Source organism: Meleagris gallopavo, chromosome 5 (assembly GCF_905368555.1).
Source record: "Meleagris gallopavo chromosome 5, MGAL_WU_HG_1.1, whole genome shotgun sequence".
Taxonomy (NCBI): Eukaryota; Metazoa; Chordata; class Aves; order Galliformes; family Phasianidae; genus Meleagris; species Meleagris gallopavo.
In genome coordinates this window covers 55151099-55176741 of record NC_139408.1, presented here as the reverse complement: position 1 = coordinate 55176741, position 25643 = coordinate 55151099, and the positions used below count along the sequence as shown (strand labels likewise).

The 25643-nt window shown below is 45.6% G+C and overlaps 1 protein-coding gene across 3 annotated transcripts in view; it reads right to left on the bottom strand.

The window, feature by feature from the left end:
• Positions 1-4639, bottom strand: part of SLC35F4 (solute carrier family 35 member F4) — a 103188-nt gene extending 98549 nt beyond the window's left edge. For 2 of the 3 annotated variants that reach the window (XM_010712092.3, XM_010712094.3), the window contains exon 1: positions 4051-4336. In XM_010712092.3, coding sequence (XP_010710394.1) covers positions 4051-4153 — 103 coding nt within the window. In that variant the 5' untranslated portion in view covers positions 4154-4336. Of the gene's footprint in view, positions 1-4050; positions 4337-4560 lie in introns of those variants that run through there. The other variant, XM_085225854.1, reaches the window with a different exon arrangement.
• Between the last annotated feature and the right edge of the window lie 21004 nt (positions 4640-25643).

The following is a 25643-nucleotide window of genomic DNA, read 5'->3' as shown; positions in this document are numbered from 1 at the left end:
ACCTTGCTTGAGCTGCTCTAGCAGAGTACCACAACCAAAAGCTTATTCCCTACAGCAAGTGTGCTACTGGGAGGGGCAGGTTCAGCATTTCTCCCAGCTCCAAGCCCTGCTAAGGAAGGACAGAGCTGTGACAGCACCCCAGCCCTGTAGCAGATGGAGGTGATGATGTGGACGTAGTAGGGGTGCTCAGCCAAGGCCATGCTGCGTGTCCCATCACTGCCAGTCATTGACAGCAGTCCTGCTTCCAGCAGCTTGCACAGGTCCAGGGTATCAAGGCAGGGCTGAAGAAGAGAAGAGGGCTTGAAGGAGCATGAGAGAATGTTAAAATGAAGAAGTCCCCGCGGCTGGCTGGTATTCAGAGCCTGTTGGGGTGAGATGCAGGCCTCCAGACCCAAACAAGAGCAGAGAAGGGTGGAAATAATCTTTGAGACAAGCTCCCCAACTAAGAAAGATACGGTGACGGATCCTGTGAAGAACCAGGAGAACAAGTGCAGCTGCTGCAGTTTCAATACCATTACGCTGTGGTTGTCTGAGCCAGAGAAAATGGTGCTCCAAAACCCAGCTCTGCAACGCTAACAGCCAGGACAGCACCAACCTGACTTGGAGGTGGGCTTGGTGAAGCTGATGGAGATTAGAGATTAGAAAGTTCAGCTGGAACATTTTTAATCCAGAGGTAGGCACAGAAAGGCTGTTAGTTCAGACTGGAAGGAGAGGAACTTTGTGTCATAAAACTAAGAATACGTTCAGAGATGAAAGTCAGATGAGGTAGCATTTGGAAAGAATCAAAGGGGGGAAAAAAAGCCAACATATACTCTTAAGAACAGAGGCACTAAATATGATTGTATTAGCAGTAAAAAGAAAAAGGAGAAATTATGGCAAAGGAGAGGGAATAGGGACAAAGACTGGTGCCTCTGTTCTATACCAGCACAGAATCAACATTTATGCCCTGGGAAATTAAGGAGTTACTCTGAGGAAATTCACTGGAAGAGAGACAAGCTGTTACAGAACTTCCTCAGAGTTACTCCATAAACACACAGAGACCTCATATATACCACTCTATATATTATTAATGCAGGAACTGAGGGACCGAGCCATATATCCAAAGATAGAGGGTAACTGTAATCAGGAACCATCCTTTTGATCTGTGGAAGTGGTGGGCAAAAGAAGGAAAAAAAAGACAAAACATCATGTCTTGGCTCCACTGCCAATGCTTTATTATGCAGGATATCTTCTTTTGCTATATGCATGGATGCAAATACCAGATCAAAACCCACGCTTCTGCTTAATCAGATGGCTCACAGAAGCAAAGAAGCTGCTTTCCTTCTCTAACAGCTTTTTTAAGGATAAATAAAATTATAAAAGTGCTTGACTTGTAATTAACAGAATCATATGCACACTCTGAAGTAAGTTAGTGCACAAAAATACAGAAGAAGCAAAAGAAGAAATACTTCAGTTCCCTTAAAAACAGCCAGTCTGCACTACAGACATTCGATGATAGATTTCCTGAGCATTTGTGATCAGTCCTGAGCCTTCACACAGAACCCTAGGCATGCTTTCCTGATGAACTACACAATGAATGCCAATTAGATGAAGAGGGGTGTAATTCACAAGCAGAATTCATAGAGCCTTGGGATCTTGGTCATTTTTCCAGGATCCACATCCCAAGAGTCAGCAGAACAACTGCTACCCACACCAGCCTTCCTCTTTTCTCCTCACCAAGAGTCTCCCTGCCTCTAGCTGGACACAGCAGGTGGTAGATAGAGAAAAGCCTCAAGGAAGGTTGGTGACCAGCAGCAGAACACCATCACCCAAATATCATCCCCACCTGGTGCCTGGCCAGCTCCTAGATGAGACCTGACGCTTATCAGAGAAGCAGAAGAAAAGCAGACAGAGCAAAGGCCTCCTGGGCACAACAGCTTATCCTCAGCTGTTCTCTTCCCAAGCACGCTTCAGACCTGGGCAGGAGCAAGGTGTCAGTGTAAGGAGATAACTCCATGTGCTACACATTTGGACATGTGACAGAACAACAGTTCTTTTATCACTGGATTTAGATGCAACCTACCTGAAAGTCGGTGCACACTGCACACCACACTGCAGCTCTCCAGCAAAAGGCATGGGCATGGTTCAGCTGCACTAAAACTATTTGAATAGCAGTGACATAATTATGCCCTCAGAAATAAAACGAGAGCTCGTGTACCTTACAAAGTCCCCTTTGAGGACTTACACTTTGACAGAGCACAAAACAATTAGCAGAGAACTGTCAAAAGCACTTGGAAGCAGCCACTCCTGAAGGCTATGTTTCAGCCTAGACACAGAAATGGAGTAAAATCTCCAAGCCAGGACCTACCAGAGGACATGCTACTCTCACTGTTTCAACGCCAAGAGCCTGCAAGAGGCTTGACCCTCATGAAAGATACCACAGGTAAGGTAGAACATCTTTGCGAAACCCTTACAACATTAAATCACTTTATAAACCCAAAAAATCACAGCCATGAGGAAAAGTTAAGCCATATGCCAACTGCAAGCACTCCAAAGAATTACGATGGTGTTTACAGAACTTAAGAGACTCCCTGAAAAAGTGCTTGTGGTTTAGTAGGAGCACACACTTTTCATTCACCTGAGGACGCTTCACACTTGCAGGTTTTCTCATTAAGTTTGGTGACCACAAATCCTACTTGTTTTCTTCAAACAACAAAACCTGAGATACTAATCTTTCCCCTCCAGCAAACCGCCTGTCAGCACCTAGACTTCCACAGAGGTACAAAAGGCCAGGAGATTTGCAATGAAATCTCTAGAGTCAGCAGTTTTGTGAGCTTTCCTCTCCAGGTTCTGTTTAATTCCAAATGGTTGCAGCTTGTAGCATCTGCAGACCCGCTCCTGGACCGAGGAAGCTCCTGTACTCGGGCAGCCAGTCTTCTGATGCACCCATGCAGAGACAGTCACACTGCCGGCACTGAATTCGGGTCTGCATTTTGACAGAGAGTGGGAGTGTTGCTGCAAGCTGAAAAACTGCATTCTGCAACCAAAGCAAACTTGTGACTAAGTACAAAGCTGGTGCCCTCACCCTTCTCTGGTCCATCTGTCAGGCTGCTGCAGAATGCAGGACAAAGTCCCAGCCGGCTCAGAACTCCCATGCATCCATCCCTGCAGATGGCTCTCAGCTCCTTCCCAACTACAAGACAACAGACCTCAGCAAAGGGCCCTCACACCCACCATCTCCACCACCTGCTTTAACGACACACAAGGCAATTTTATTACTATTTTCAATGCACGGCTTTCTTCTCTCTCTTACAAAAAGCCCTCAGAGGTGACCATCTGCCAGGAGCAGCTCGGCTGTGCTGCTGTTTCCCGCTGTACTACAACTGGAGAGCACTGCGCTGTTCTGGAAGCAGCTCACCTCCGTTGATTCCAAGGGGAGTTCACACACGCAGAGCCAAGCGTGCTCCCCGCACCTCACCGGCTGCTTGGGGGTTTTCAGTTCTCCTTTCCTTTTTTTTTTTTTTTTTTTGCCTTTTCCTCTTTTTTTCTCCCCTCTGCCTCCATTTCCCTTTCCTAAGCGTCGGCAAAGTGCAAAGTAACTCTTAGATCACGGAACGGATCGGTTTCCCTCCCGCGGTATTAAAAAAAATGAATCATTTCTTTCATTAAGAGGAACTTTCACCGTAGAACAGCTCCTCGGAGGGCTGGGACATCCCCAACCCCACAGAAATCCGCTACAGCCCTAAATCCTGACCCGGTTAAAGCAAGGCGAAGCCGGATCTCCCAATCACCCCCCACCTTTCTGGAAAAATCTGATTACTTTGGCGAGGAAAACGAACCATCGGGGGATGCTGAGGCTCCGAGGGCCCCCACCGCCACACAAACTTTCCCGGAGCAGCGTTGAGCTGGGAGGGAATGAAAAAAAACAAAAAAGCTCCAAAAAAGGACCAAATCCCCGCATCCCTCCCGAGCGCCGCTGCAGGATGGCTGTGCCCCCCCCCCAGCATCCCCCGCTCGGCACCTGGCGGGGAGAAGCCCAGCACGGAGGTAGAGGCAAGGTGGAAGCCTTACTTTTCTGGCTGGAGTAGCCCGGGTAATATCCATAGTAGCCCGTGATCCGTAAGATCCTGTCCTCGATGGTGGCCACGCCGTTGGGTGCTGCTTTCCCATCCATAGAGGGCGGGAGCCGCGCGCGCGGGGCGGCCGGGCGGGACGCGGAACCGAGCCGGGCGCTGATGAGGAGAAAAAGGAGGAGGAGGATGAAGAAGCACGGCCGCCGCAGCTCGTGCCGGGGCTGCCTGACTCCGCCGCCTGGTGCAGGACGGGCTCCGCAGCGCCCAGCGCGGCCGCTTCCCCCCCCCCCCCCCCCCCCCCCCGCCGCTTCCCTCCCGCCCGTGCCCGCCCAGCCCCGGCGCGGCGCTGCGCTGGAGGGAGCGGGGAGGGCCGCGTGGTGGCTGTGAAATGGTGGGCGCCAAAAAGTGAGCGGGTGCCCGGCGCGCCGAGGGGTATCAGCACAATGCTGTTTCCCTCTTGTGCTATTACGACAGCCCCCGATAAGGAGCCTGTCCCCTTCTTTCTTACAGCCTTAAGACACTGAACTCGGAGCCTTCTCTTCTCCAGGCTGCACAGCCCCAGCTCACTCAGCCCGTCCTCGTAGGGAGGTGTTCCATCCCATTTCTGCGCCCCTCCTCTGCATGCTCCGTGGCTCTCCATGTGGGATGGAGAGCTGACACAGCCTGCGTCCTGGAACGGGCCCACCTGCAAAGCTCAGGGTGCAAAAGCCACTGCTGTGAGCAGGGCTGAGGGTTGCTCCATGTGCTGGTAGCTCCAGCCTTAATGTCAATGAGAAAGGTGTCCTGAAATGGTGTCTGCAAAGCACAAAACTGTGGGTCTCCAGCTGCAGAGGGATGAATCCCATCTGTGGGATGACTCAGCATTTTGTTCTGCCCACAGGTATTCGTTCACTCAGACCTCAGAGTCATGGAATTAAGGTTGGGAAGATGCTGTAAGATCATCCAGTCAACCATCCACCTACCACCAGTATTGCCCACTGCCCACATCCCTCAGTGCCACATCTCCACAGTTCATGAACACCTCCAAGGAACGTGTCCCCATCACCTGCCCGGGCAGCTGTGCCACTGCAGCACCATCCTTTCAGAGAAGAAATATTTCCTAATATCCAACCTAAAACTCTCCTGGTGGAGTTGAAAGCCATCGCCTCTCATCCTGTTGAAGCAGAAGCAGCAGCTGCACTCTGTAGTGCTCCAGGAAGGTTCAGAGTGTGGGTATCTACCCACTGCCCACAAAGAGGTTGTTCACCTGCTTTAAGTTCCATCCAAAGCGTGTCCTCCAAATCTTTTCCTGCCTTTGAAAAATAGAGATGAGAAGTTCATCATTTGGTTTTGTGACTCATTCCAAACATTAATCCTCTCATTGGTAAAAATCAGGCTTTGAATTACTTGACTTTACCTGCTACTGGTCCTTGTTATGCTTTTCTCTGCTAGACTGAGAAGACCATTAGCACCCAGCCCTGAAGATATATTTATATCTCATAATCAACTCAGTATTTTCCATCCCTTCCATGGTTTTATGGCTTTCAAACTTCATCTTCACCTGCTCCTTTTCTGTCCAGCCATTTCCATTAACTGCTGTACAGGGAACCTGGTCAAACCATTTCACATCCGCCGCTTCCTTCCCTCTCCACATTAATTCTTCTCCCTTCCTTGCTTGGCTAAATAAGCTCATGGCACAAAACAGCCCTTCATGGGCACAAATGAAAAATAAGTGCATTAAAAATAGCCATCACGGTGACTTTGCATGGGGAGCCATTAGCTGGTTAGTGTTCATACAATGTTTTGAAGACCAATGTTTTCATGTGTATGAATGTAGATATAATAAATGTACGGAAGGTCTTTTGATCGTGATTTCTCATCTGCTGTGCTGCTACATAATACTAAGGGCAGTTACAAATCAGTGTACAATCAAACACCTATAACTCAGGACTTCAAGACATAGCTCATTCCAAGTTTCTTCACGCCCTTTCAGGCTAGTTACACGAGTCAAGATTAATGACTTTTAATGATTTTCAATTTATGGATCTTTTTTTCCTTATTTGTCCAACATGAGCACAGACTCCCACGTGGCAAATTTACACCTACTGACAACACATTTCTCCTTTTCCTTCTGATCAGTAAATTGTTCCAAGTAGCTTCACAGAATCACAGAATTGTAGGGGTTGGAAGGGACCTCTAGAGATCATCGAGACCAACCCCCCTGCCAAAGCAGGTTCCCTACACCAGGTCGCACAGGTAGGCGTCCAGGCGAGACTTGAATATCTCCAGAGAAGGAGACTCCACAACCTCCCTGGGCAGCCTGTTCCAGTGCTCCGTCACCTCACCGTGAAGAAGTTCTTACGCACATTCGTGCGAAACTTCCTGTGCTGCAGCTTATGTCCGTTTTCCCTCGTCCTGTCTCCACGTACCACTGAAAAGAGACTGGCCTCACCGCTATGGCCACCACACCTCAGATATTTATAAACCTGGATCAGGTCCCCTCTCAGTCTTCTTTTCTCAAGGCTAAACAGACCCAGTTCACTTAGCCTTTCTTCATAGGGGAGATGCTCCAGGCCCTTCACCATCTTTGTGGCCCTCCGCTGGACTCTTTCCAAGAGATCCCTGTCTTTTTTGTACTGGGGAGCCCAGAACTGGACACAGTACTCCAGATGAGGCCTTACCAGGGCAGAGTAGAGAGGGAGGATCACCTCCCTCGACCTGCTGGACACGCTCTTCTTAATGCACCCCAGAATGCCATTGGCCTTTTTGGCCACGAGGGCACACTGCTGGCTCATGGCCAACCTGTCGTCCACCAGGACGCCCAGGTCCCTCTCTGCAGAGCTCCTCTCCAGCAGCTCATCCCCCAGCCTGTATTGGTGCATGCAATTATTCCTCCCTAGGTGTAAGACCCTACACTTGCTTTTGTTGAACCTCATCCGGTTTCTTACTGCCCAGCTCTCCAGCCTGTCCAGGTCTCGCTGAATGGCAGCACAGCCTTCAGGCGTGTCAGCCAATCCTCCCAACTTCATATCATCAGCAAACTTGCTGAGGGTGGCCACTATCCCCTCATCAAGGTCACTGATGAAGATGTTGAACAAGACCGGACCCAGCACAGACCCCTGGGGGACACCACTGGTTACAGGTCTCCAGCCAGACTCTGCACCACCAACGACGACCCTCTGCGCTCTGCCAGTCAGCCAGTTCTCAACCCACCTCACTGTCCACTCATCTATCCCACACTTCCTCAGCTTTGTTATAAGGATGTCGTGGGAGACAGTATCAAATGCCTTTCTAAAATCAAGGTAGATTACATCTACCGCTCTTCCCCCATCCACCCAGCATGTGACAGCATCACAGAAGGCCACCAAGTTGGTCGAGGACGACCTCCCCTTGGTGAACCCATGCTGACTGCGCCTGATAACCTCCTTTTCTCCCAGTTGTCTGGAGATGGTATCCAGCACAAGCTGTTCCATCACCTTTCCAGGGACGGAGGTGAGGCTGACAGGCCTATAATTACCCAGATCTTCCTTCTTGCCCTTTTTGAAGACTAGAGTGACATTGGCTATCCTCCAGTCTTCAGGGACCTCCCCTGTTGTCCAAAACCTCTCAAAAATGATGGAGAGCGGTTCGGCAATGACCTCCGCCAGCTCCCTCAGCACACATGGATGCACCCCATCAGGTCCCCTGGACTTGTGGACCTTAGTACTGCCTAGGCGCTCACGCACGTCCTCTTTCCTGACTAAAGGGAAGTCTCCCATTCCCCAGACCCTCTCACTAACCTCCATGGTGTGGGATTCCTGCGGGAGAGCCTTTTCACTGAAGACGGAAGTAAAGAAGGCATTCAGTATCTCTGCCTTCTCAGCATCCCCCGTTACGAGAACCCCCCCTCACTTAGTAAGGGGCCCACATTCTCTCTAGTTTTCCTTTTGCTGTTGAGAGCTTGCACCTCTCCTGGATTTCACAGATGGTGGGACAGCAATGGCTGAGAGCCATTTGTTGGCTTTGGGAGGTGCTGGGTCAGGAGGAGCTGGTAAGCCTCTAACCCCTTCCACAGAATTCTCTGTCCCAGTTAGGGAAGCACAGTTCATGCAAAAATCACTTGCCTGCTGTGTTGTGTGGAATCTCTGAATAAACCACCAGTCTCCTCCTTCCCTGTTTCACCTCCAGTGGGAGTTGGTGTTATGAGAACATTACCAGCATTGATCTCAGCCTCAAAGTCATATTTCGGGACTTAAAAGCGTTACTTTGCTGAGAAGGAAAAATATGACTGGTTCATTTGAAGGTTAAATGAATATGCCTGGATATTACTCTAAGCTTGAAATTCTTTCCAAATCCCTTAGTTCAGGCTTAATTTTTCATCTCCTCCCTTCCTTTTATCCTTAGTCTTTCAAGGACACTCTCTGCATGCCTAAACATCACTAGATGATAATATAAGAAAAGCCATTCTTGAAATTACTCGTGAACAGTTCCTTCCCAAAATCACTCTGTGCAGTGGATGTTCAGTGGCACCCTCTGTCTTTCTGAAAGCTTACAATGAATTGCAGTGTTGTATTGTTTCTGAATTCCTACTATGCTGACAATTTTTCTTTTAAGAAAAATGAAGCAGATTGCTTTTTTTGCAATTAGGCTTTTTTCAAGTTACGGTTAAAGGAGTACAGAGAAGCCCAGCTGAGTAAGATGTATGAACTACCATTTATTACCAAGAAAAAAAGACACTAAAATGATGAAGGGCACATGGGGACTTATTTGTTTCATCTTTTCACGATAACAGGCCCATCAAAGTTGCTAGCTGCAGAAATATGCTGAAGAGATTTTGCAGAGATTTGTATTTTTACCACTTTGAGACTAAAATCTGAGGGCTGATCCAGAAAAAGAACTTTAAAAGCAGCAATTAAATGTGAAATTTGTTGCTGTGCAGCTCGAACATCCCCCTTTTCTGTACAAACATAAATATTTCTCTAAAGAAAAAAAAAAAAGAGACACCATTAATGGACACAGAAATCAACCGTAGTTAAAACCAGTGTTTAACTCCAGGCCATATGTTTGCAAAAATAACCTCTCAAGTCAGAGAACAACGTAGATGTCTCCTGACCGTCTTGCTGATTCTGCAGACAGACACTTCTGGTGTCTTTTTTGCTGCTCACAGCTTTCCCAGACAGCCTCAAATAGAAAGGAACAAGGTTCTGGGTATATTTCACAGCTGTCTTTCAAATCCCACAGGATGGTGCTGAAACTGTAAAGACTCTTGAAAGAACGAGTATCCTCACACGAACACAGACTGAAGAAGCAGACCTCTCCTTACCTGCCTTTTTTGGGGGACCGTGTTGGTTATATTTTTTCTCCACCAGAGGAGAACCAATACTTCCTACTTTTCAGATCCTTACTTGTGTTGCAAGATGCTCTAAAGACCCAACAGTGACCAAACCCTGTACGTCCTCACACTGGACACAGCCCAATGAATTTAAGGAAAAACAAGGGGCAAGAGGGCAGCAAATATGCTTAGAGCTGAAGTGATCTGCCTAAAGCAGATCAACAACAGGCTTAGGGGATTACTGCCCAGCTCTCCTATTTCCCAACATAGAGAGGAATGTTTAAAGGAAAATGGCTCTTTCGAGTGAAAAAGTAAGGACAAGTTAATTGTTCCAAGTTAACCATTTTCATTCCAATATTCCACTGGGTTTTCTAAAAGGATTTGTCAATTCAGCTTGGATTGCAACTCAACACGTGTCTTTAAAAGGGCATGGGAGATATAACTTCTCTCTATATCATTGCAATGGAATTACTTTACAAGTTATGGGCCCTGTGCTCATTTCCAACAAGTCTTGAAGATGTAAAACTAGCAAAAAATGGGGAGAAGGTGGACCCACAGGTAGGGAACAAAGTCTATAACACTTACAGGTCCTCTGACTGTCACTGGAGATATCCAGCTCTTTCTCACTCCGCCTCACACCCAGAAAGGATGAAGAATGGACTAGCCTCTGTCTTGACATCAAGGTCAAAAAGGACTCATTGACAATATGAAACCATTTAGTGTAAATATGCTTCAAGCTGGCAGCTTGGTTTTAAGAGCTCTCCCCCTCTGTTTGAAAGCTGGGGAGCTTCCAGTTTGGAACAAAATTTGTGGGCCAGTTCCAAAATATTTCAGAGCATCACCAAATATTAAAAGGTTTTGATGTGGCCGTGAGCAAGGCAGTTTTTTTAAATGCCAGTTGATTTCATTGAAGGAAAGCAGAACAAGAAACAATCAAGCCTTCATGAAAATAAAACACAAAGATGGTATTAGGGATGGAAGAGAAAGCTGCAGGAACAATAACCAAATGAAAGTAAAAAAAGCAAGGAAGAGAAGTGGAAGTGTGTGGGAAATAAAAGAACTGAAAGAACCAGGAATTTTGAATAAAGGATGCAGCCAACAACTGAGATGTCACTGTTTCAATATTTGCACAGACAATAGAAAAGAATGCCTTCCTGGTCCCAAACTTAGCTGTGGTTTCCACTCCTGGAAGGGGACCAGCCTACATCTTAGAGCACAACAGGGGCAGAAGATGCACTACGAGGCTGAGCATGCTTATTCTGTGGTTAAATCCTGAAAAAGCAGCTTGTGCACATCTTTTAAGGATGCATCTGTTGAGCACAGAAACGGTGCAGCTTGAAACCATCTCTGTGCTCCAAAGCAATTTGTATGAATGTTATGAATGTGCATTCTGTGATCCACTTGGGACACTAAGAGACAGAGGGATAGTTGGCATTTGCTCCTAAGATGTATAAAAATGCAAGTCTTCAGCTCTAGCCAATTATTATAAGTAGAGCTAGCAAGAAAAGAGCTTTCACAGTGCTCATTGCTTGTTTCCAAATAACGAAGGGAGGTAGTTACTCTTCTGACCCATGTTATCAATCATTTCCTGGAAGCATTTATTTAGCAGTAACATTGCCAATGTATTGATGTCTGTTTCAAAGAGAAGAGAAAGAGCCTCTCAGAACCACAGAATGACTGAGGTTGGCAGCACCTCTGGGTCCATCTGGCCCAACCCCTGCTCCAGCTGGGACATCAAGAGCAAGGTGCTCAGGCCCACATCCAAGTGGTTGTTGGAGATCATCAAGGAGACTTCACAGCCCCTGGGCAGTGGCTGTTCAGTAAAAGTAAAGAAGTGCTTCTTGATGGTCAGAGGGAACCTCCTGAGTCTCTATTTGTGCCCACTGCCTCTTGCCCTGGCACTGGCACCACTAACAAGAACCTCTCCATCTTCTCTACTTCTCCCTTCAGGCATTTATGGACACAGATAAGCTCTCCACTGCTCCAGGCTGAGTAGCCCTAACCTTTCCTTTTAGCAGAGCTGCTTATGGCCCTATGCTGGGTTCTCCAGCGTGCCCAGGTCTCTCATACTGGGGTGGGGGTCAGAACCAGACCCAGCACTCCAAGTGTGACCTCACCACCACAGAGCAAAAGGGAAGGATCAACTCCCTCAATCTGCTTTGCCTAATGCTATATTCTTAGCAGCAAAGGCACACAGCTGGTTCCTGTTCAATTAAGCATCCACCAGGACCTCCAGCTCCTTTCTGCAGATCTGTGTTCCTGGTGGGTGCCCCCCAACATGGGAGGGCTGTCCAAATTGAACTGGTTGTTGCAGGTATTTACTCCCCAAGAGTCATCCAAGTCATCTCTGTTCATTCTTAATGACAAACGTATGTATACATAAATATTATGCACGTACCCATACACACACATTATAAAACTCCATACAAATAGCACAAGTTTTATGTTCTACATCATGGAATATATGCAAAAAAAATGAGCCCTTTCTTGGCATTTTGACCTAGCACTGATTGTGACTTGCCTCCCTTCTTTGGTAGCTCAGTTCAACATAGAACATTACAACTCATTTAACAGGAGACCATGGATTGATTTATACCCACTGCTCTACATTTTCAAACCCTACTGCTGCAAGGTCTGAAAACAATCAGTGTCTCTCACCAATGGCCACAGCCAGGTTCTTCTACTGTTCATAATGGAGCTATTAACATTTAGACCCACAGAAGAACTTTGTTGGGTACAGTGGGAAGCAGGGTAGATAATATTCAGCTGGACTGTCAGATTCCAGACCAACTGCAGCTGCCCAGGGAGGTTTTGGAGTCACTATACCTGGAAGTTTTCAAGGAAAGGGTAGATGAGGCAATAAAGGACATGGTTTAGGGAGTATGGTGGTGATGGTTTGGTCGTTGGACTTGGTGATCTTAGTGGTCTTTTCCAACTTCAACTATTCTCTATATCTGAACAATCTGCAACATTTGAGAGGCACAGAGGAATTTGAGTTCTACAGTATGACTCAGAAATCAGCTGTGATAAGACCCACTCTGATTTACTGAGCATCTGGTAAGATTTGGATACCTCTCCCTATCCCTTGAATTGGTGGCTGGTGCCATTGGAAATTAAGGACACTGATGCACTGACACGGAAAGTCCTGAGGGCTGGCAGCCAGGACAATACTGACTTCATACATCAGCATCGGAAACCTCCTCTTTCCTGTGATCTTTTGTGCCAGTTTTTCAATTGCTTTTAACACCAGCAGGAAGCACAGCAGGACCCACAGTGAGCAACAGCCCATGTAACACAAAAAAAATCTGCAACACTAGTAGTCTCTCAAAAGAGCTCTTTTTTTTGCAGATGAAGTCCTGGTGCTTTCAATACATCTATACTTGTAAAGTCTCCCAGATACCGTTTGAAGGAGGTAAGAGAGTTCATGAAAAGGTACTTGTAAAAACCTAAAAATCTCTACTACCTCCTGGTGGCAGAGATTTGTTCTCCGTACACACAGCAAAGAAGCTAATGGAATGAGCTCTTCATGTGGCATCACTATACAGACTCCAGTCTTCAAATCAGCTCAATAAGCCCAAAAAACTCCAAATGATACGTAAGGCATTACCTGAGCAGCAGCTGTCAGTCTGTCCTCAGCTCTTTCCTTCCCACACCTCTCCCTGACTATCTCAAGTTCATTCCTTTAGGCTCCTTTCTCTGGTCACCTGAGACAAGAAGGAAGATCTTATCCTCTACCTTTCATTTTGGTATTTCTCTCTCCCAAAAGCACAGAGATGAAAACAAGCAACGTGACCTTGTCCCAGCTGTAAGATTAGTCCTGAGCCTTGGGTTTCCCAGATCGTTTAAATCAGTACCTTGTAGAATAATAGAACCTCATCTCCTCTGGATATCCTAGACTGAATCTGTGCACAGTGCTTACAGAGAGAGGTTGATCGTGTCCTGCTCGGCAATGAGCAGCTGGGTGACACATCTGTGCATGTCCCCAAGGCTCTGCAGTCCCAGCACTCAGACAAGAGCTCGCAGCTTCTCCCCAAGGGCCTTTTTCATGATCAGTCCGCCATCACTCGCACTTTCATTCCAGAAGGCAGAAACCCTTAATCTAAAACAGGACTCGATCCATTGACCTGAACATCATAATCTGGTGCTGACTGTGACAAGAGCAGATTGCTGGCAGGTTTGATAGAGGATCTAAGGATAGATATGTTCCTATGCTGGAGACCACATCGTGTACCCTAGCACATAGAATCACAAGGTTGGAAACAACCTATAAGATCATCTAGTTCAACAGTCTTATTACCACTGCTACCACAAGCTACTAAACCATATCTCGCAGCTCCTCATCCAGACAAATCCCAAATATCTCTGCAGTTTTGCACAAAGCAAGCCCTCAATGGCTCCACTACATAACTTTTTTCACATTAAATTGTACACGTACTGGTTAAGAGCCATCCTGATGCCTCTATAGGAAACTTCATCAATAGGATACTACATCACATGTATGTCCAGGAGACAGAAGAACAGTCTGTTGCACTGTCCTGCATTTGACAGATTTGCTGACTGCATGCCTTGGATTATCTGAATTGCATCTGGGAGGCTACAGAGCAGTACTACTCAGAGGCCAATGGTGAGCACTCAGATTAGCTAACTAAGCGTGCATATCTTTGAAAATATGCTTGGGTTTTAGATAAATCACACGGAAAAAACAGTCTGTCCCAGGATTGGGACAGTCCCCTCAGCCTGTTCTCTGCTTTCCTTGCTGGCCTCAGGAGGCTGGATGCATCTCTTTTTGTGGGGTTCAGTTGCAAGCTAAACCTTTTCACTTTTTAAAATTAGGGTTTTGTAGTTGTTGTGAACTGCCTGTAAAGATGAATTGATTTTCATCCTTTTTTTTTTTTTCCCCCATCTGTTCACCATGCCATGCTAAGTTGGCAATTGGTCTTCTCTGCCCAGCTTCAGCACACACTGGCATATCACCAGCCCCCCAACCCTTCTCCAGAAGATCATCATAGATTCTGACCCCCTGCATTTCCTCCAGTTGGGTTTGTCATGGTTTTGCATTTTGCTTTATCAGGATCTGATAGAAGCTCCACACTCCTCTTTTGGCTCATATCTGCTGCATTTACAGCCCAGTCCTGTGACCTCTCTTGTGCCCCACAAGCAGAAATGCAGGATATAATCTGCAGTATCAGCCACAGACCCTGCAGAGGAACCTAACGATCTGCCTGGTGGGTGACCAGCTTGGCTCAACCCACTTCCCAGCTCCTGTCCCACAACACAGCCACATCCCAGAATACTCTATGGCATTTCTCTCATGTGCCCCAAATCTAGAATCACTCATGACAAGTGATTTAAAAAAAATAATACCTGGAAGGTGCTGACCAGTACACCAAAAACATTGAGTTTTTTCCACAGTAGTCACTACAGTGCAAATTTTCAAATTTGAATTTCATACTTTGCAGCTGCTTCACATCCATGGGAGAAAACTTACACCAACTGATGCTTTCAATAAGCAATCAGAGGGTAAGATATGGCTTTTAACATTTGCTTTCCCTCTGGAAACTGCTTGGGTTGAATGCACCTGTAAGGAAGAAAACTGGTGTCCCACTCCCTCTGCTGGTACAATTTTTCAGCCATTCTTCCATACCAAAGGGGAAGCTGGCCCAGGGCTCTATTTCCTAACGCCAACCACTGGTTTGCCATTTAGAGATCTATCACTGCATGCAAGAAGAAAACTTGGGAGAAACAGCAGATCTCTTCTGCAGTTTTCTAATTACATCCAGGCTGTTGCACTTGGCACTGTGTGTTTTATGGCTCTGCCTTCTGCTTGAGCTCTGCTATTTGGAGATTTATTTCTGTCTAAAAAGACACACCCCTTGCTACCCTAACTGTTCTGTGGGTAATTTTTCCTGCTTCCATGAACATTTCCAAGTTCATATTTCTTCCTTCAAGGTCACATAACCTGGAGCTTTTTTCATTTGAGTGCTTCAATTGTTAGAGTTAGGACCCTGGTGCACACATCTCATTCTCTTCTCAATAACATTGCATTTAAAAAGAGCTTTTCAGACTGCTAACAGGAGCTGGGAATCCTTTCAGCCTGATATCCTTCTTTATAACAAAGCCCCTTAGCCTTAATGTTGGTCAAACAGTACATAGAATACAGTGGAAAATGAACTAGGCTGCCCAGTACCAGCAAGCAAAGGCAGAGTTCTCTGAGAGCTCTGGATACTTTCTGCCTGAAGGCAGTGTCAGTGAATTTAGGACTGACCTGATCCAGGTGTGCATCTGCATGGCCCCAGTCTTCAAGAATGCCAGGGGTCCCCAGCTCCCAAAGCCACTGAAATCTGCACCTGAATCAGCATCAAGAGGTCATTGCATCAAGTCTCTCTCTCTGGGCAATCAGCTCTGTCTGTAGTCATTCCTTACCTAAAGACTCCCACAACAGAGTCCATCTAACCCCAGAACAGGGAAATGGTCCTAGATGCTGTAAGGATAAAAAGAAAATCATTTTTTTCCCACCTTCTTTCCCACAATATCAACCCTAGTTCTAGCTAGTTCTGTTTCCTTGGACAAGCTATAATCAAATGTGACCCATAAGACCAGAAGGAAAGCAGCAGTCTGTTTTTTCCCTTAACAATCTTACATACAGTATTGGTGCCTTTTAAATATGATCTTTGATGTTGACATGATCAGTCTGGCTTATATAACTAACAGGGCTTGTCAAATCTCAGCATCAACCTACGTATTCTGCAGCCAGAACAAGCTATCATATTGAAATACTGACCTGGATAACATCAAAAATATCTGCTATTCATCACAGAAATTACTAAATCTTTCATCAGGAACAGAGCCAGCTGTTACTGTCTTTAGCAAAATAAATTGTTTTTAAATTGTAGTACTCTTTTCTGTTTCCTAAAGCACTGCAACTTGCCATGAATATTTTGAGTGTTTGGTGGTAATAAATTTTCCTCCTCTCCCTCTCACAGTATTTGAGTCTTTTTCTTTATGAGATCCAAGTATTTATTTTTTTTTTTAAGTAAATAAAAATAAAGAAAAAAAAAAGTTCTTTGTGTGGCACTGAGATCTCCTTGAAAGAGTTTTCAGCCCTACAGAAGGTCTTCTGTTGTCTGATGGAGCAATGGCATTGGGCAGAAGTCACACTGCAGGGCAGGAAAACTCCTATTGCAGGCAGTGCCATGCTGGCTTTCTGCTTGAAATGTAGTGTGGAACTGACACATTTGTTAGCCTAATCTCCTAAAAGAAATAAGCTTGCTAATCCCAGAGCTGTGACTATTACTGTATTGAAAGCTAGAACAGTAATAAGTATTTCCCAGCATTCTGCATGAAGGATAAGGCCTTCCAGTCACTTTCCTTTGTTTGTAATAAATTACCTTCCTGCTAGCTATTTCATTATGGTATAAATCAAATGTCTCCATTTCAAGGGGATGCTTTGTGTCTCTGAAACTTCTGTTGCTACCTCTCAATTTATTACATTGAGAACCCAGTTCATTACTGTTAAGGTCACAAAGTCAAGCATTAAAAAGTTCAGAAAAGCCAGGCTAGATGTTGTCTGTGCCACCATATTTTATCCACCTATTCAAAACACATCCCATACCCAAACTAGCTATTAAAAAATGGCCCTGGCAAATCCCCTGTGCAGTTGCCCCACTTCCAAAACCTACATAATTTAGGCTAAGTGATATAATCAGTACATTTGGAAAAGACCACTAAGATCACCCAGTCCAACCAACAACCCTCCCCCCCACCATGCCCACTGTCCACATCCCTCAGTGCCACATCTCCATAGTTCTAGAACACATCCAGGGATGGTGACTCCACCACTCCCTGTGTAGCCTGTCCATCACCACTGAGAAATGTTTCCTAAAATCCAACCTGAACCTTCCCTGGCGCAAATTGAGGACCATTCCCTCTCATTCTATAACTGTTACCTGGCAGAAGAGGCCAACCCCCTCCTTTCAGGGAGGGGTAGAGTCCAATTTGTTCTTCCTCCTTATCCTCACCATGTGCCTACATGTGCTGACACAGTGGGGACAAGATACCAAGTCAGTCTTTTTCCACACTGTAAGAGCTGAGACTGTTTTCTGCACAGCATCAAACCTCTGCACTGAATAGTGTGTAAATAATTCCTTGTTGGCTTTTTCTAGGACACTCATCACAGGAGAAACCGGGAACTTCACAAAGTGCGGAAGTCACTTGTTTGACTTGATTTCACAACACACTGCTAACATCAAAAGGCATTGCTGCCCTGCTTTTACACTCAGGGAAGCAGGTGCAGAGGCAAGGGCCCAGTTGTTGAAAGGATGCTCACAGAAGCTGTGCATGCCTTTGGGCAGTTTGGTCCAGCAGGAGGTGCCCCTGCCCATGGAAGGAGTTGTACTGGATGTGCTTTAAGGTCCCTTGCAACCTAGACTATCCCATGATAAGAGCTCTCTCCATCACTCCTTCTTCTGCTCTGCTTGCCTTGCTGGCACAGCTGGCAATGGAATGCCAACAGAAGTAATAACTGACACTGAGGCCCTGTCAGTTGTGCACCAAAGGCCTGGGCCGCTTCCCCCTGCCCCTGGAGCCATCCCTGGGACTGCTTCGCATCTCCTCAGAGCACCAACTGCTGTCCCATCATTGAGCCAGAGAAGTCAGCTTCTTGTTGACTTGTTTGATTACAGCTGGCCTCATTACCTTGTACTAGAAAGAATTTCTCTTCACACAGGCCTACATTACAAGAAAGTCTTTAACTGCTCGTGCCCACACTACTGACACTTTTACAAACTTCCATCATAGTCATTCCCTCTCTTTTTTCTTGCCATTTTTCTTAGCATGTATCTTGTTCTATACCTTCATTCACCTCTGATGTCTTTCATTCTGCCTTTCCCTAGCTCTGCCTGTCTTTTCCAAGGCAAGGGAGCAGAATTGCACACATTGCAAAAAGCAAACATACTGCGCATTACAGAAAAGCCACAAGATATTTTTTGATTTGTTATTTATTCCTGTTTAATGATCATTCCCATGCTGCTGTCTTTGTTGATCGCTGCTGAGGCTGGAAGTGTTTCAAAGGTGTTGCCACAGTTTGAAGATCTCTTTCTGAATGGTTGCAGCTAACCTTGTGAATGTTTTGTGACCATATTGCTCTTTATTTACTATCTTTGAATGTCATCTAACATTTTACCACCTCAGTACCTAAGGATCCTTTATCGTGTGTGCTTGCCTTGCATTCTTCCCCCCCTGAAGGGAAGGAGCATCAGTGATAGCCATAAATACATCCCTGCCTTTTAGGATCGGAGTCCAACCTGAAAGAGGATTAAACAAAAAATCTCTGAAAGCAACATGACAGCTTCCATGACTTGTTTCAGTGGAAACTTCTGGCTGACACTTTAGGCTGAATTTCAACTCCTCTTGTTTCAGGCTTCCATGGCTAGAAAACAAAGACATCCATAAAGAATGGCAGAGGCCAGGAAGCTTCTCCTAGCAATGTGCATCATCAGCTCTGTCTCCCTGAGATTTCTCCTCATGGAGAATAGTGGAGTGACTTGTCCAAATAGACTGGTACTCCCAGTGTAGAGGAAAAAGTCTTCATATAAAGACTCAGCTTATTAAACTGCCTTAAAAGTTTATTTCCCTTTGTAATTAGGTTGTAGATCTGTAGATCCTGCAAGTCTAGCAGCAAAGTTAATCAGTTTTCCCTAAAGGCAAATACTCCTCCAGCCTAATCAGAGTATGACAGGTGATAGTAGTAGTAATGCTTTGCACAACCTTTGAAAGAAAACCCATATTTCCTCTAAACATCTCCAGTATTTCTCATCCAGAGCCTTATCAGTGGTATCCCATCATCTGAGTATGCAAACTCTCAGATCACAGCTTAGTTCTATAACAAAGGGATGCAAACTCTCCATCCTGCTGCATTCAAAAGTATTTTACTTCCATCTACCAGAAGGCAGAGGTGGCCAGCAGCCTCAGCAGAGGCTTCATATTCAATACAGGGTTTCAAGTTCAACCTATGAGGAACATGCCAGCCACTCCACCTACCAGGCCAACTCTGCACAAGCAGGGTCTGAGTGAGCAGGAACACCACTGGACCTCTAGTCCACAGTCAAGCTCCATGCACTCTTGTCCAGCTGATGCTTCACATTGCCTAAGAAGAAAATCCTAGCAGGTAACTCACGTAGGACTATTGGCATCCCTGCCCAGTGACTGTCCCTTCACATCTGCTGGCTGCAGGATGCCCTGTTATCAACAGACAAGTGGCAGCATACAGTGATCAAACCCAGCAGCTGAAGGAACAACGTCAATACAAGGTAGGCATGGCTCCGGTGGAAACAGCACCCCAGCACAATGGAGGAGGGTGCGCTTTGGGCTCCATTTTAACCCTGATTTTGTCCGAGTGATCAAAGCTTCCTTGTCACACTACAGGCAGGAGCTGCTCTGTTTTGTCTGCCCTGGGTGATGTGCAGACAGTGATGTGTGGATGTGATGCTGTGTGTTATCAAGGATGTGGAAAAGAAATCAAGGAGAAAGATCACAGGATCATGCCAGAAACTGGCACCCAGAAAGATGTTACACCACCAGGAGATGGTTTTCTTTGCTACAGCCTATCCTGGGTCTCATCTCAGCTCCAGGATCTCCCTGGACTTGAGGCTGGATCCTTAAAGACACACCAACACCTGACTCCTACACATGCTGCTGGCACAGAAAAGTATTAGGACCCTTCTTCTGTCTGGGAAGAATCTGTTGCTCTTAACATACAATAAATTTCATACCAAGAGCGGACAGCAGGCTAGTTAGCTGGGCATGGACATGCAAATATTGTTCTTGATGCAGTCCAAATCAGAGCCTCTCAACCACCAGTACAGTAATACAAATCATGGCTGTTCCCCTCTCTGAGAGCTGCTCTGAACAAATAAGAAAACATTCGCTGGATGATAGAGAAGAAAATAAAGAGAAGAATGCTCTCTAACAGAAGGTCTGACATCCAGAAGCAGTGTGGGTTCAGATCTTCATTCGTCCAGGATCAGAAAGCACACCAGTGGTATTCTGGGTTCTTTTCTTTCCATGGTGAACATATCTGTTGGTCAGAACAGATACCTCAGCTGATATTTGAAGTCAAAATGAAAACGCAATACAAAATAAACAAATTCAGATGGAGACTCTAAAGTCTTCTACAGCTCTCAGTAGCTTTGGTTGAAGCCAGAGAGCAATTTGCAATATCTACGCCCTGACTTGAGTGTGCCTGATGTGAACTGAAAGGCTTTCTCTACAGATTATCTGCGGAAAGACAAAAATGAAAACTACTACTTTTAAAGGAAGGGAAGAGGAATCCCACACAGACGTTGGCCATCACCAGCTTATTACTCCTTTTGCTTCTCCAGCAGTGACTCTGCCAAATGAAATCCTCCACAGAGACCATCTGTGCAGCTTTAAAGCATTTAGCACATCCCAGCACTGTCTGGGGAATGATGGAACACATTAGTAATAAGGGAGGAAAGAGCTATATTATAGCAATGCACACAGAGGGAGTTTATGGTATCTCTCCAATCAGCATCAGAATTTTTACTAGCACAGGAAAATGAAATTCGACTGAACATATTAGTCACAGCTGAGATGCTTAAAGCAACAGGGCACCTCAGACAAGAGCCCACCATACTCTTCCTACCCAGCAACCACACATGTTTTCCTAGTAAAGTGAGTGCTGTGTGTGCATCATCCCAGGCTGGCCACTCACAGCACAAGTGCTGCTGTATCTGTACCAGGAGCAGCTGGTATAATCACTGTGTGAACAATAAGGTTGAACATTTGGAAATGCCCAAAAAAGTATTACCAAAACTCCAATAGACACAAAAAGTAAAAGAAAGGAAGTTCAGACTTCTTCCCTCCTTGCATGGCACAGCTTGACCTTGCCCATCTTTCTCAGCCTTGGGTTCAAGATTTATTCACACGAATAGTGAACAAACAGGAGCAGTTACACTGACTTCCACAAGCGTTTATATTTAGAGTTCAGACACTGACAGTATCCACAAATGGGCACTAAGCCTTTAGGTAATTCAAAATATTACAGTGCTCGGAGTAAGGTAAGCTGAATAAGAAGCCAGAAGTATACTTATGCAGATGGTATTATCTGAAACATTTAGGGAGATTGCATTTGTAAAGAAAAATGTGTACAGCCAGTTATTAGCCAATAAGTGGAGCAGTTCATTGGCACAGACAGAGGAATACACAGCAGGCTGCTGGAGCTCTTAGGGAAAATACAATTAACTCGATAACAAAATTAAATATAGGAGATCTATAATAAGTGTGAGCAGCTTATAGTAAACCCAAAGGGAGCATTAAGAATTCAATCCATCAATCATCGCAGCACGTAACCACCTCTGGACAGCGTTTCTGAAAACCTGTTTGCAGTTTTATGTCTGTTCCGGTTACTCTACATTTGAATAAAGGCAATCTTTCCTGATTTTAACTGCTACAGCTGCTTGGACTTCAGTGCAGAAGTGCTACTTCGTGTCTCTCATTTTGATCTGCTCCATCTTCATGCTCATGTTAACTATTGCAGTTCTATAGCTAGAACACTCAACTGTTTCCACCTCTGCCAAGTGATTTTTAACAAGATTCTCACTCAAACGTGACTCATTTTCTCAATCTATACAATGCAGATAATGGCATTCCTTTCCATTAAGAAACAGTGGAGCCCTAAGGCTGTTTAATAGAAACACATTGGTAGTGCTGCAGCCAAGTGTCCTTTTACTTAACTTAAAGCAATCATGAGTAATGCCATGAACTCACTGACGTCATTGTGGTAGAACCCAAGCATGACAGACTACAATCATTCTAAAGAGAAAAGCACCAGAATATTGTTGCAGCTTACAGGAAACAATCCAGTGTAACAAATTGCTGCCTATCCTGTATTACTACAAGGATCGTGCATATGCTCTGCAGCGATGATTTGAAATTCCAATGTGTCCACTCAAGAAAACGATTAATTTTCAGCCTCCCTTCTCTATCAGAGACAGAAAAACACACCCTGCCACAGGAAGGACCCTTAGGCCAGCCAGTCTCCTCTTCCATAAGGATTTTAACCAAGGGGTAGAGCTGTGTAGAGACTGTGCACAACACAACTGTCTTCTGAAGCTGGAGAAATTTTCCATGGAAAATACAATCTTTTCCCCTCAAGATCACATTAACCCAATTTCAAGACACTCATAAGACCATCTCGTACTTCTGAAGTGGGCAGCCCTGGCGTGTGCTGGTTACCAAAAGAAACTCCAAGAAACTGCAGCGCTGAGGAGCTCACTTTGTTGGGGGAGGACTTTGAGGGACTAAGGACCTTCAGAAGTGCACACACTTGAAAACACAGGAATACTGCCAGTGAAATCATAGAATGGCCTGGGCTGAAAAAGATCTCAAAGATCATCTAGTTTCAACCCCCCTGCTATATGCAGGGTCTCCAGCCACTAGACCAGGCTGCCCAGAGCCACATCCAACGGGGCCTTGAATGCCTCCAGGGATGGGGCATCCACAACCTCCTTGGGCAACCCAGAAGAATTGCCTCTGGCTGCCCCCCAGGGAAAGTGAGGATGAGAAAGATAAGGATGAGGACACTGAGGACAAAGATATGAAGGCCAGGGGGAGCCCAGCCATACAACTAGCCCAACAAGGCTTGTAGGTTCAAGCTGTTTTCACATTCACTCCCATTCATAACACACAAAGTAGTAATATTCCCACCACAGGAACATTTAAAACACAGTCTCCACATAAGGCAATTACAAGAGGAGCTGTTAATCACTGTGCAGGACAGGGTAACCTTTGTGAACCACGTGATGAGTATTTGAGGAGCTGAAGTGAAAACATTCGCTCCAAACATTTTGACTCCAGGACTGCTTTTCCTTCAGAAATATTGATTGAAGGTGCACCTCCCCATGTTTTCACCTCTAGGACTGCTCAGCAATCATCCAGATAAGAACCACCAGAGCCCAGCAGCCATGGGCATCATAACACTTCATTCAGAGGAAAGAATGAAATAGTCTGCACCAGTTATTCTTCCAGAGAGACAATTCAAACGTCTGGAAAATTACACAGGGTATGGAAAACTTAGAAAACATACACACTGAATCAACTCAGTGCAAAACAGAGAGCTACCATTATATCACAGAGCACAGGGGTTGCTTATGCGCCAGTCCCTTCCTTCAAGGAAAGAGGACTGAAAAATCCTAAGCACAACAGATCCTCCTTGACCCCTTTGACCACTGCTGGGCTTGGAGTTATTCCTGGGGATCTAATCACCACCAAGGGAAGCCTGTGTGAAATACACTGTTAACATCAGAAAACAAGGATTCATTTTTCTCAGTACAATAAAGGCATGAGGCTGACTAACAACACAGAGTCTACTTACACTCTGTGACAGAGAAGTTTGCAACCTGGGACTGTTCTGTAGAGTGCAGCTCAGGTGAGGTATTCAAACAGAGCAGCCTCTCATGTTTAATAGAAACAGAAGCTTAATCACAGAGGAGCCCCTCGGCCTCACACGTGATGTGAATAGCATGAACTGAGATACAGAGATTCAGAGACACCCTTCCTTTTGCTGCTGCTCATTAAAGCTTAACTTAAAGGCCATTTGGAAGTGCCAGCAGAGATTATTCGCGTGCGCACGAGAGAGGGAATCGCACTGCTTGAATCTGGCTTTAGATCACCCCCTAATGCACTCAGTTAAGCTAGCTATTTTATTAAAACTCTTTGCCAGCACATGCATACATGGATCTTGACAAGTTAGAAGGAAATTAAATTTCATCAAGGAGTCATAGCTTTGACAATGAAAAGCTATCTGTGATATCTAGCAAGGCTGCCATGCCACAAACATCCCAGTAGCACCTTGCCAGCTACCTCCAGGAGCCCCTCAGATGAGGAACTGGTGAGGTGAGTTGGGGAGCACCTGCCTCACTACAGAGCAAGAGCTACATGCTTTGAGTCAGCATGGGATCCCAACACCAGAAGTGATCTGAAAACACAGGCCTTACACAAGGCAACACATACATAAGCTCCCATTACAACCCATCCTGCAGCCAGTGCAGCAGTCACCCCTAGGTCAGCTTTTCACAGGGTGCAGCTGTCCTTTCTCATTTTTTCACCTTTGATCTCAGACCAGCTCTGCAAAGAAGATGAAGCAGAGCTATGCTTATTCTTTGTCAAACTGAGCTAAAGAGACTGATTTCTAAGAGCTTACCCTGTATTTAGAAAAGGGAACTTGTAAAAACCATCTCCATTTCACCTGGAAACCAAGAGATCAGCTACAGCTCTTCCTTGTGAGGAGCAAGAGCAAGACCAACTGTGCATCAGTCCAACCAGCACTTCTTCAAGCACCTCCTTGCCCACCCAGCCAGCAGTGAGGGTAGAACAGCCTGCCTATAAAGCACATGGGACAATTACACCCAGCTGGATCTTTGCTGGTGTGAATTGCATCAGTTCCATCACAGCTGACGCAGCTGTGCTTGTTAATAAAGTGTGAAGGTACTGGAGGAATCTTAGTTACAGTGAACACTGTGGGTTTTTTTTTTTTTTGAAGAGACATGCTACAAGGGCTGGGTCTCAGCTACTGGTGGACTTGTGTGTAGGAGGGTGCCAGAAACCTGGAAACCAGCTGAGATCCGTGCCTTCATCAGTGCTGCAGCCCATTCTGCCCAAGAGCACCACTCCTATCATCCAGGCAGTTTGCTGCAAGGAGGTGCAGGCAGAGCACATCTTAATTCTGCGAAAGTCTATGGCAGAATTCCACTGACCTTCAGAGAAGGCACAAAAGTATTTATTGAAAAAAATTAACATGCATGCTCTGAGGGAAATGATCAGCTGTCAGAGCAGAGTTGGTCAGAGAAGTATTTGATGTATGGACTCTACAGCTACTAGTGGACATCGTGTCCTTTACAGGCGATTATATGCTGCTTTTTGTATGTATCAAGCAGTATCTTTCAACTTGCAGCCATTAATTTGTTTTTTCTTTAAGGACTGTTCTTTTAAATAAACCATTGAATTAATGAATCAGGCTCCAGCATTACCAAGAGCCACCATCAGTGAATTGATGTGCTGCAAGGGCAGCATGAACAACATTTGTGGATGGCCTGAGATGTGACAGCAGTTTGCTGATGTCCTGCAGTAGTGTCCCCATTCCAAATTAGAGCTTCTCTGGGGGAGAAAAAGGGTCCAAAATGGGGCACAGTTGAATAGTGGAGCTGAGACAACCAAGGCTCAATTTAGCCACCAAGTCTGATGGATTTACCTGCCAATGTATCCAGCCAGAGCAGAAGGGTTTT